This window comes from Anarhichas minor, unplaced genomic scaffold (assembly GCF_050575085.1).
Source record: "Anarhichas minor isolate MPS153535 unplaced genomic scaffold, ASM5057508v1 ptg000058l, whole genome shotgun sequence".
Taxonomy (NCBI): domain Eukaryota; kingdom Metazoa; phylum Chordata; class Actinopteri; order Perciformes; family Anarhichadidae; genus Anarhichas; species Anarhichas minor.
In genome coordinates this window covers 11,971,659-11,983,319 of record NW_027466504.1, presented here as the reverse complement: position 1 = coordinate 11,983,319, position 11,661 = coordinate 11,971,659, and the positions used below count along the sequence as shown (strand labels likewise).

Here is an 11,661-nt window from a genome sequence, read left to right as displayed (position 1 = left end):
CTTCCTGACCCCTCCATTGCTTGTTTTGTCTGCCCAGCAGTGCATGATGTTTCTGTAATGCTCTGCCAGCATGTGCCATATTTGACTTGTTCACCCTGCACATGCTGCATGTTGTATTGACGCTGGCATGCTTTAAGTATATCAGAGAATTGATGTATATATGTATATTTTAATGTTCACGGCAAGTGCACCTTTATTTGAATCTCATTGTACATTTTTGATTAATCGCGTGAAGATGAGTACCGGTACTATTTTCCCAGTGAATTACCTGTTGAGTCAAAAACATTTAAAAAACAACAGGTAATTCACTGGAAAGTCTTGGTTAGTGGTGTTACTGGTGTTCAGTTTCAGGTGCTGAACTGTTTGTAATAAGAAATGTAGTGAAGCTTAAGATGGACTCCCACTATTCTCAAGTGGAGGCTTCTTCAGTGAGACGACAATGCGTTTCAAGCATGGCATCAACCTTCACTGTCTTTCTTTGCCTTCTGCTCAAGCTGCATCAGAAAACAAATTTTGGCAAAAAGGCAGAGAAAGAGACAAACAAATGAGATCTTTCCACCTTGACTGCTCTCGCTTTATAAAACGATTGCACCAGTGAGCATAGTGCAATTACACTTTGCAGTAATCACTGTTTTGGTGCCCCCTGGTGTACAACATAAGCATGAATTATGAATAGTAGAACAGGATTTTATTAATGTGGCTTAACTACATTGATTATCAGCTGTTCCACTGGAAAGCATGATATTCCTCCAAGGATTGGCATTGTGCTGCTCTTAGTTCAAGTCCTGCCTTGACAAACGGCCATGCATTCAAGATGAGGGACATGGTTTCATCAAACTTCTTCCCCACTGATCCATCACTGTCGCTACTTATTTCCTTCAAGATTTTACTTAAAAATTAAACTTTCAGCATCGGCTGGTGTCTTCTGACTATCTCCAGGAGTGTAGAAAGCCTCATATTAACCCGTCCCTCAGGACCAGCAGCCAAAATGTGGCCATTCCAGGCTTCAGCTGGTTGGCAAACAAAGAGTGTCAGCAGGCAAGACCTCAACTGTTCCCGGCCGGCGACAGTGTGTGTGGCCACATAAACACTGACATGACCAGCGCAGAGAAGGAAGCAGAGGAAATTGAGCAACCCGAGGAGGTCTGTTTTCAAGTTTAGGTATCTTACACAGTTCATGTTGTTTATCTTGATTTCTCTTGATGTATCAGCCACGCCTTCCACTGCAGCTGTTCATCAACTGTAATTCTGCTGCAGATTTCCCCACTTAATCTAGATGAATCATTATTACATGTCAAGAAACCCTTTCTGAGAAGATGCTTGTTTAACTACTTGTTTCATCCTTTTATCAGTCTCTCATTTTGCTAATGGCTTGTGAGTGAATTTATATATCGGCCTCCACGGATGCATCTCGCAGACTGACGAGGACAAAAGCGTTGAATTATTTCTAATCACCAGGATGGTGCAGGCCAGCTGCCGGAGAGCGATGCCTCACCGCGACGGTTTCGCCATCAGAGAGGTGAAAACAAAGAGGGGAGGAAGTTACAGCATCACAGAGCTCTTAATGCGGGGACCGGTCTACATGGAGACCCTGCCACCAACGTAAAGATCTCCCCCACAACCGGGCATCTGAAGCATTTGGTGACAGAGCGGACCCCTCCTCAGGAATCATTCGTCTCCCATGTGCCATTAAGAGTAACTGAACGCCGTCTCTTTCTTTAATGTCTAATCATTCTCTGTGAGGTTGCACTAGATGCTGCTGGAAATTGATTGATTGTGGTTTTAAATATATTTGTATTAGTTACAGATCAAAGTGTCTGGCCAGAGTGGTAGTTTGGGAATCAGCATTGCTGGTGGGAGGGGCTCTCTGCCTTACAATAACCATGATGAGGTAAGTGCTGGTGCAGAAGAGCCGGCAGGGTTCAATCCCTTGCAACATGTTTGCCTGTTTTGTTAAAGATAATGAGAAGCAACAGCCTTGAGCAACTGAACTCCAACAAGTACACATTCTAATTTACCAACAGGGAGTGCTTTGAGCACAATGTTATTACACGTGTCCCTCAGGCTAACATGTCTATTTCCTTTCAGGGCATTTATATTTCCAGAGTAAATAGAGGGGGGGCATCAGAAAAGGCAGGGGTCCATGTTGGAGATAGATTGCTGGAGGTAGGCTTGGAGTCATTTTTCTCTGTTCATAATCTCCTGTTCACTAACTGTTAAATATTCAACCCAGCGTGTGAAATGTTGTTGACTGAATGGAAATCACTAAGCACTTTATATTGGCTGCAAGAATGTCATTATGAAACCTACTTCCTGCTGATGTTCCTCTTGTGACCAATGGAGGGCAGCATAAGACCAGCAGAGGACACTCTGCTGGGACTCCCCTCACTAATAAAGACAATATGAGGCAGCAGCCAAATTGAAAACAAGTGAATCAAAATGCAAAATCAATCTTTAGAGTCACACTTTGGTAGGTTAGCCGATTTAGAGTCTGTAGTGGTAATAAACATGCTATTTTCAGACAACTAAGAGTGTGACTTAGCCCCGCACCTCTGACTCCTGACCCCTGAAAGTGTAATGTGACCACGGTGCTTCCAGGTCAATGGCATCAATATGCAGGCAGCGACCCACCATGAGGCAGTCAGCGCCCTCAGGAATGCTGGGAGCTGCATTAAGATGAAAGTACTCAGAGAAAAGCTGCTACCCCGAGAGGTGTGTGACCCAGATGAGCCTCAGGATCCTCGGGAAGTGACGCAGCGACAGCCGTGCAGGCAGGACGGCGGAGGCCAGAGAGACACACAGCCCAAGATGGAGAGCACAGAGGACTGTTTGTCCAAGGAGATTGAGGCAGTTGTCTGCAACGGCAATGGCATTGTGGGTGGTTTGCTCAAATCACAGCACAAATGGAATAACATTTTTCAAATGTCACTATTGTTTTACGATGTGCCTCAAGCCATATGTGGATTACGCCCTCAAAATAAGTCTTTCTTTTACACTTCTTTGTCTTTTGGCGTTTCAGTCTGATTTGGGGAGCCAGTTGAACAGGACCTTCTTTAAGATGAAGGTGCAGGCCTTGATGGGAAATGATTCACTTCAAGGGGGGAAGCACACAATGACAGTAAGCAGATTTCATCCCTCAGTAGCCTATACCACCTACGATATCATTTTACACTGAAATCAATTAATTTTAGCAATCCCCGAGACCTCCAAAATCCAAAGAATCCTGCAAAGATAAACATTAGAGATTTTCATGACATGATTATTCTGACATTTCAGCATGTAAGGACATTGTATCACATGAAAGCGTACTTATTTTCCTTCCCAATCCTGTTCCCTTCTGTGGCAATCATCTGACAGATCCCGCGGATCATCCTCACTCATCCCTCTACCTCAGATGAAGATGTGGAGCTCTTGACACAGATCCCCAGCAGAGAGGCGCTACATGAGTCTGACATTCCTGACAGACACGTACACTGTTTCGACAGCGCTTTCTACCCACCTTGACCACAGCGTAGAGGTACATACATGAAGGACACAGACTGTTATTACCCAGCTATTTTCTTTTTCCTTCATGTTACTCTGGTGGATTAGTGTAAAACAACCTTTTATTGCTTTTTGTCTTCACGAATCAATTGCTGCTAATAGTATTTGGTAATATTGAATCCATTTGCAAGAATGGCCTTTATTTTCATTACTAAAACCACAGAGTTTTGCCTGTGCAACTACATAGAACAGAGACTGTAAAGCATGAACAGACTGCTCTCTAATGTCCAAATGAATTCATAATAATATATAGAGTCAATTTAACTATGGACACTGCTGGCTACCTCTACTTCACACCGTTGTGCTAAATAGTGTCTCCGCCAATGACAATGTGACGCCCTTAAACTTTTTATTGTCTTCACCAAGATAAAACGCTCCATGGCTGAACAGAGTCCACAGGAAGTTTGCGTACTGCAGAGTCCTGATTAAGACTGAACACACCTTCTGTATGAGCAAAATTCAGAATTGTCAAATTATGCGCTGTTTTCTGAAAAGACAAAGAAAACAGACATTTTGATTGTCAATATCTGCCTTGTATTATTTTACACTTTTACATTCTCACAGTCACAACAGTTGAGTGTTCATTGTTCACTTTCTCAATAAAGTGCACAAATATTGTTCCAAGAGGTTTGTCTTTTCTTTGAGCTGTAGAACAAACAAACCCATGCATGCTGACCTTGATACTGGCATGAACACCTGCAGAGTGTACAGCAATTCAGTAAAAGAGCTCTGCAAACACACGCACTTTGATTAGTTTCTGTTTTGTCAGAAAGGTGATAGTTTGACAGATATTTTGAGGTTGTAATTTGCTGTGGTGTCGGGCTGGATTGCATCATTTTGCACAAGTGTTGCTGTTTGTTGTGTCCACCTACTGTACGTTTGCTGTTGGCCACATACACACTGACATGACTAGGACTTGTTTCATCAGTGATGCTCTCCAGTGATGACTGGAGAGCTGGGTGATAATAATCTGGGGACACAAGTTGTTGAAAAGCGCATCCAGTGTGCGAGATTCCATCCAGAGTCAATTACTGGCTGGTCCTGCTCATATCGTGATAAAGTCTTCGTCTCAAGAGGCCTTCATGGATCCATCTGAGGATGAGCGCGGATTTGTATTACAGTCATATAACTGGGATGGGACCATTGGTTTTGTAAAAGAATTGAACCATGTAACATACATGCTAAAATGTTTATTCCATATTGATTCATAAGACATTTTGATTCAATTTATTGATTGTAAATGATGACAGTTTAATGTAGTTTTAGTGTTGTAAATGTATCAGAGTCACATACGTTTTGACAACTTGATAACTTAAAGCAACACTATGCAACTTTAGAAGAAGCTATAACAGTGTAAGTTGTAAGTTGAATTTGTAAGAAAAAAAACCAACAGACAGACAAACATCCTCTTGCTCAGCTTAACATAATCGGTGGTTTTAGATGAACCCTCAGCCTTTCTTGATCTGGTATGATCAGTAGCTTCTGATACATACTGTATATTCTGATGCATTTAAAGAGTTCTTTCAACCACAAAAAGTGTATGGAATAAATGGACAACTAGTTTACCAATACAGTAGTAACCCGCCAAGGAGCACCTCATTAACTAAATATTGTATTTTTGTTTGTGAGGTTATGTGAAAAAAGTGTTTAATGACAAATGCAAAACACGTCACTTACTCCTCAAACCTTTTCTCTTATATTGTTAAATCTGAAAACATCATGACAGCAGCATTTCCAATTAACTCATGGAGTATATATTAGGCTAGTTAGCCAGCTAGTTAGTGTTGAGAAAATCTGCCAGAGACATGTATCATTTCAGGCAGCAAAATTGAGTTGCTGGCTATAAATGACAATGGTCGCAGCTTTACTTGGTCTTGTATGACAAGCAGTCCATGATGGCTGTAATGTATAAAATTGAAGTTGCCAATATGACCTATGACTATGAGCCGGGACATCCCCGATACAGTATTAGGCTAAATTGTTTCGTTCCATAGGGGATTTCCTCATCAAGTGTGTTATTTGCCGTTCACGTCACAGGTGAGATCCCCTGTCATCCAAAACACCGGCCCACTTTGCGCATCGTTGAGTAAATGCGTCAATTCCTGCAACAAAAAACAAAACGTTTTGAAAATGTCAGTTGTGCAGTCTTTATTAACCTAACAGCCATCAAACAGCACCATAAATTACATTTATATAGTCAGACGTATAGTTTGTATGTTACTTTTTTTATAAGCTATAAGTAAGAGAAAAAGAGAGACAGGGACTGAATATAGTCAGCGTTTCCCATTAATCACCAAGACTCTAGCAGCCCCGCCAACATCATTTCTTTCTGCAACAGTTGCATAATGAACTGAAAATATTTTTGCACTTCTCAGCGGGTGGGCTCGCTGGTCGGCTCTTGTTCGGCTGTAAAAGCGGCTCGTGGCTCAGTCCTTGTCAGCTCTACAGCACCCATCCCATAGACTTCGCTGCTGCTCAGGGGCGTGAACTTGGTGCTTGCTGTGCCTTCTCTCCCTGCGGCGAGACCCCCCAGCTCCTTGCCCTACTGTTTACCGGTGTAGACTGTCCTCTGTGCTCCATCTGCGGCTATGTTGGGAATCTACCAGACCTGGATTGACCTGAAGTAAAAGTACAAAGTATTGTCATCGATACTTAAAGCTACTGTGAGGAGCTTTTAACTGGTTACAAAACGGTCTCAATTTAGAACCGATGCCTTTATATGAACTTTATGAGTGAACAAGACCATAAGCAAGAAGATTATTTATATATAATACATTTTCTAATGCTTGTTATTAGTGCCCAGCCCGCCGCAGTGAGGAGGGAAGGGAGGAAGAGGAGACCCAGAACCAGGACTGAGCACAGCAGACTGGCAGACCCTGCTGCAATAAAATAAGAGGTTTTCTAATGGGACGGGGAAACACTACCAATTTGGTCCACTGGGACTGTCAATATCAACACAAAAATAAAAGTTCTATGTAGCAGCTTCAAAGTAAGAGATGGTCCAATGTTTACCCAACATAGTCTCACAAAATCCTGTGGAAAACACTGATAAAGCAAAAATGTAACAGGTGTTGCATAATTAAATATTATCTTGTATTATCGTGGACATGTGAGGACAATTATTTAGTGGCCAACCACATCGTTTTGAATGTCAATCTCGTCATATCGCCCAACAAGGTCACTTTTCACATACTTGTATTTAATTTGTTTTGTTTGTCTGTGTGGGGGTTTCTTTTAATAGGTGACATTTACCTCATTGCATTTTGATAAATACTGCACATTTGGACTCTAGCAGTTAACCTAAACAATTTAGTATTAAGCTTAAACTCATTAAAACAGTAGATTGCCAAGAGGCTTATCTCTGCTGGTGTAAACTAATTGCTAAATATAGTATTCCAGTATCGAAAAATGTCCTTGGAGCTGGAAGTATTAGCTTTTAGCTCCAAAGTGTCACATGTTACATGCCAGTAATCAAAGCAAACTGATACTGGATATTAATCGGGGGGGCTATAATTTAAGGCTATAATTTAATATTTGCTGCTATCAAAGGCGTTTACATATTTGCATTTCAGGCACTTGTCAGATGCTTTTCATCACGAGCCCCTCACAATACTAACTCATAAAACTCCAGGGAGTTTACAACACCAGAGGTAAACTAGAGAGGACCAGGCGGCGGTGTAGGTGTGAAGCTTAGTCGTATTGTAATTTCTTTCTGCGTGCGGGTGCCACAGTGAGACAGAGGCACAGGAGATAGCAGGGTGGAAATAGACAAGAACAGCTGTGACAGGAATGAAGAATGTAGTGTACTTAAAGGATTAGCATCCACTCCAGAGGTCTGCTTTCACTCACTGATAAGGGAGCAGAGAAGTCGATGCAGATTCAAACAAGCAAGAAAATGAATTTGTTTCAAGCACCCCGATAAGTCATTATTAGAAACATGCTGAGATATATTTGTCACGTCAGTCTGTTGGCTGGCAGAGGTTGATGGTATCTGGAGTCTGAATGAACAGCTTATATTGCTCATGAATTCAAAAATAATGTTCTTTATTAATAAATCAGACATGCTTGTTTCATGAATGTTTGATATGATGTTATGATGTATGGCAACACACATTTTCTTTGAAGGTTTTTCTCATTTCCCGATCAATACAATCACCTCCACCTCTCTTATTTATGATCTGAGCTCAGTCAGCCAAGATATATGTCATGTTTTCAGCCTTATGTCAGTCATTTTGTAGCAGTATATAATATATGAAGGCCCCTTGCCTTGGAGGAATACACAACTTTTGTAATGTTCAGGGATCGGAGACTAAAAGTGTTACAATTGAACAATAAATCTTTCCATGGAACCAGAGCTGTGTTTGTTTGTAGCTCTAAGTGTAGACATTGCTTCTGGTGCCCAGCAGGCTGACTGCAGTCTGCAAGCTATTTGTGGCTATTATGTGTCTATAAAAGGAAATCTGCAGGGCGCTACACACACCAACACTAATACACTTTGAACTTTGTGAGTCGGGCTGAAAAGTGTGCGTCTTGCTTTCCGTATGTGCTTTGATCATCATCTTAAGTCTTGAGATATTTCCTGAATCGTGGATGCACAACACTTCTGGATGGAGAGGCATTTGAAGCAGAAATGGACAGTTTGAATAACAATCAGGGGAAGGTAAGAGGGTTTGGAAATACATGTATTTCTTTTGAAAATGTGCACCAGATAAAAAGCCTGTGAGGCTGAAGTAATATAACCGTCCTTTATTTCCGATTCCTGAGCTTTGTAGTTACAATGGTTCTGGCTTTAAAGTTGTTAGATGGATTTTACCTCAAAGCTAAATCCTACTGGAAAATGAAACCAGCTAAATAATTTGGTTTTAATCCATCAGCACTATTAGCCCCCCATTGCGCTCTCTACCACCCGCTGCCACCTTCCAGGCTTTCACACATAAACATATAGACGCAGTATTCAGATGCTGCTATTTGATCCTCTTATTTCCTGTAGGATAAATAACAGTTACCAAACTGCTTTCGAGTGAATTTAAAAGAACAGAAAAGTCACAAGAATGATTGTAAATTAATCTTATCAGTGTTAATATGTTGCTTAATCACACTGGTATTTTCTCCCTTAATATGCTGCTTTTGAAAATGACGTGCATTGTTGTTGTAGTTCTTGTCCTTGTGTGTGTGACTGGGAATGAAAGCATTTGTTTATAATCTGAGGGAGATAACCCAATGTGCTCGGTAGCAGCTGGCAGTGGGCTATATTTGCACGCCCTATCTACTCTGGAGGGAGGGGTAGTGTGTTTGTCTGTAATTGAACTCTTTACTTAGTGACACACCCAACTGTTTATGCTTTTACTGTGGCACACCGTGAGCCGCTCAGATATGTATTTTAACATAAGCGGAGCACAGCGGTTTTTGATTTAAATCAGCAATTATGTCCTCCTTTAAAAAGGAATAGCTTACATGCTCAATGTGGCACTGAACTTAGCATCATTAAGGGCAAACAAATTAGTGAATATGAAATTGTAGAGCGCTGCTTAAAGTTGGACTTATGTTTTGTAAAGCAGCTTCTAAAGAGGAAGCATTGGAGAAGGAATAACGTCCATTGCATTCATTTAGTAGTATGTTTCCTTTACGTATATTTGTCACTTTCTGGTTGCTAACTGTTTATGAATGTCTGTTTTTTTAAAGGTCCCCACATTGGGTGGTCTGCTTCAAAAAAATGATTTAGTGTTGCTTGTATTCACTCTTTGGGACGAGTCTGACATGCCACATGAAATAACTGTGTGAGTGAGAGCACAGTGAGGTGACATGTAGCCCGTGTGAGCCAGTGGTGGTTGGAAATGTGATCTGTGAGGACGGCATGACCCCAGCAACACTCAACGCAATCAACATTTGAGAGGGCTCTGATGGGCAAGGAGGAAATGCTGGCTTTGACCTTTCACAGTGTAAATTTACTCTGCTTTGACTACAGAGGACATGCAAACAAGGAGGTTGCATAAGAGCATGAAAACAAACAAGTTTATAAGATGGCACATGATTAGTTTAGCTGAGGCATTTGTTCTCTTTATTTATTTATAGCTGATGTTAGATACCTTGGCCCTCAGACGTGTAAGTGAACCTGCTCAAGCTCATGAACTAGGTGTCATGACAAGAACATGGGTGGCATGGTGTTAAGGAAAGTGGTAGAAGAAGTACTCGTCAGTCATATGACAATGTACAAATACTCCATTACAAGTAAATATTAAAAATAAAAATACTCATTGTACAGGCAGAATGACCCATTTCGGTATTAAATGATTAATATATAAGGCTGCAAATGGTAAATATGGTGCAAATTCCAACTATTTCACATGCTATTGAGTATTTAAATCGATATCTATTATGTTTGTTTTTTTAACTCATCATAAGTATTATCTGGTTAAGTAAAGTGTGTGTGTGTGTGTGTGTGTGTGTATGTATATCTATGTATATATATATATATATATATATATATACCAGAAAAGCCACAGTAATAATCAAAAAACCCTGATGGGTATATATATACTGTATTGCCATCAAAACGCCACATTTGGTTGATAAAATATAATGATTTTGGCAGAAAAGACATTTTAAATTTTGCTATGGTTGGTAATCTTGAGAAATTAGCAAGAGTCAGCTAGATTTAAATAAATTCCCATCTGAAAAACCCAGCTCAGTGTTGCCAACTCTGGGCTAGCAGCACTAGCTCCAACAGATGCCAAGTGGGCAACACTGACAGCTCATCTCTATTATCATCATCCCCTAAAATGATCATTATAAACGTAAACAATGAACATTGCTATTGTTAATACTCACAGCTGTTACGCTAGCAGCTTGAAGAAGACTCCGGTGACATGCAGTGAGTGCACGTGCAGGTGGGCATACAGGTAATGAGTGCAATGAAGGAAATTATGGACAGACTTATTCCAGTCCTGCGAACGCCTGGATAGTTTTATTTTCTTTGTCAGAGCATTTGATTTATTGATGCGAAAAACAAATGTTCTAGCCACTCATTATTATGTAAGACCCAGGCTGGCTTGTTGGACTGCACTGGATCTCTGAGATGAAAGGTGAAAACAAAACATTTGCTTATTCTTTGACTGAGTCTACGACAACCAGCAGAGGCTGTGAAAGTCTCTTTTTAATACAGTTTCAAGTATGCGTTACAATAACCTCCGCTGATTATAAAAGAAACTTTTGGGGGGCCTTACCAGTTTTCATTTTGCAGATAACCTGTTAACACTGTGGAGAGAATAATCGTGAATCGTAAGCAGCAGAAGTACTTTGATGAGTGTGTGCAGTGTTTGCTGAGGTGAAAATAAATGGGAAATGTTTTTTTCACACATCCAGACTATGAAATGTCATTGAACTCAAACAGCGATGGGAACTGTGTCGCCATTTTAACAAAGTGAAGCCTTTGCATTGCTCCCATTGATGTACAACATATAGAGTGGCTCAGCACAATCCTTTTGCAATTCAAGCTTAGTAATTGGAAGCATATTGGTTTTCCCCTTGTATTACAATTTTACAGCTCTACATCCTTCGAGATTATAACCACAGAGACATATTGCTTGTCTTACATACGTATATGGGGCGAAGTTTTTACCCACCACAATTCTCAGCTCGACCTCCTCTTCAGCATGGTTTGCCCCGGTGAAAATCGACCCATTATTGCTGATAGTGTGAAAGCTGCACTGAAACCTACTGAACTATGCAGGCTCAGGAATAGCTGAGAGCTGGATGTAATAGATCACTTCTGCAGACAGTACAGAGGTTTCACAGTATGGACCTTGTCGCAGGTTTTATAAGATACCACCATTAGTTTTAAAGATGACACCACATGCCTGTTTGGCAATGGAAGTACTGATTATGGATAACTGCGGTCTTGGATTTTAGATAAAGTTACTTTTAGTGGTCATGTGATAAAAATAACATCCCGGGTGCTAAAAGCTGGACATCAGTCAGGAGCTGCTGCACCAGAAGGATGTAAAACTGCCCGGCAGAGCTTTCATTGTAAAGTATTGTGATCACTCGAAAATTTGTGCAAATATTACAAATGTAGCCATGAATCAAGATGTCACACTATGTAGAGTCAATTTTTTTAAT

The 11,661-nt window shown here is 40.8% G+C and overlaps 1 protein-coding gene across 1 annotated transcript; it reads left to right on the top strand.

Moving 5' to 3' along the window:
• Nucleotides 1-392: 392 nt before the first annotated feature.
• On the top strand, nucleotides 393-4,162 carry LOC142933183 (uncharacterized). Its single transcript, XM_076077314.1, has 8 exons — nucleotides 393-428; nucleotides 940-1,143; nucleotides 1,459-1,695; nucleotides 1,802-1,891; nucleotides 2,089-2,166; nucleotides 2,599-2,874; nucleotides 3,020-3,118; nucleotides 3,358-4,162. Exons 1-8 carry the CDS (start codon nucleotides 393-395, stop codon nucleotides 3,502-3,504), a joined length of 1,167 nt encoding a protein of 388 aa, XP_075933429.1. The 3' UTR covers nucleotides 3,505-4,162.
• Nucleotides 4,163-11,661: the final 7,499 nt, after the last annotated feature.

Coding starts and splice junctions, on each gene's coding strand:
- LOC142933183 (XM_076077314.1), top strand. CDS start 393: ATGGACTCCCACTATTCTCAAGTGGAGGCTTCTTCA. Junction 429..939: donor CTCAAGTGGAGGCTTCTTCA/GTGAGACGACAA, acceptor GACTATCTCCAG/GAGTGTAGAAAGCCTCATAT. Junction 1,892..2,088: donor CTTACAATAACCATGATGAG/GTAAGTGCTGGT, acceptor ATTTCCTTTCAG/GGCATTTATATTTCCAGAGT.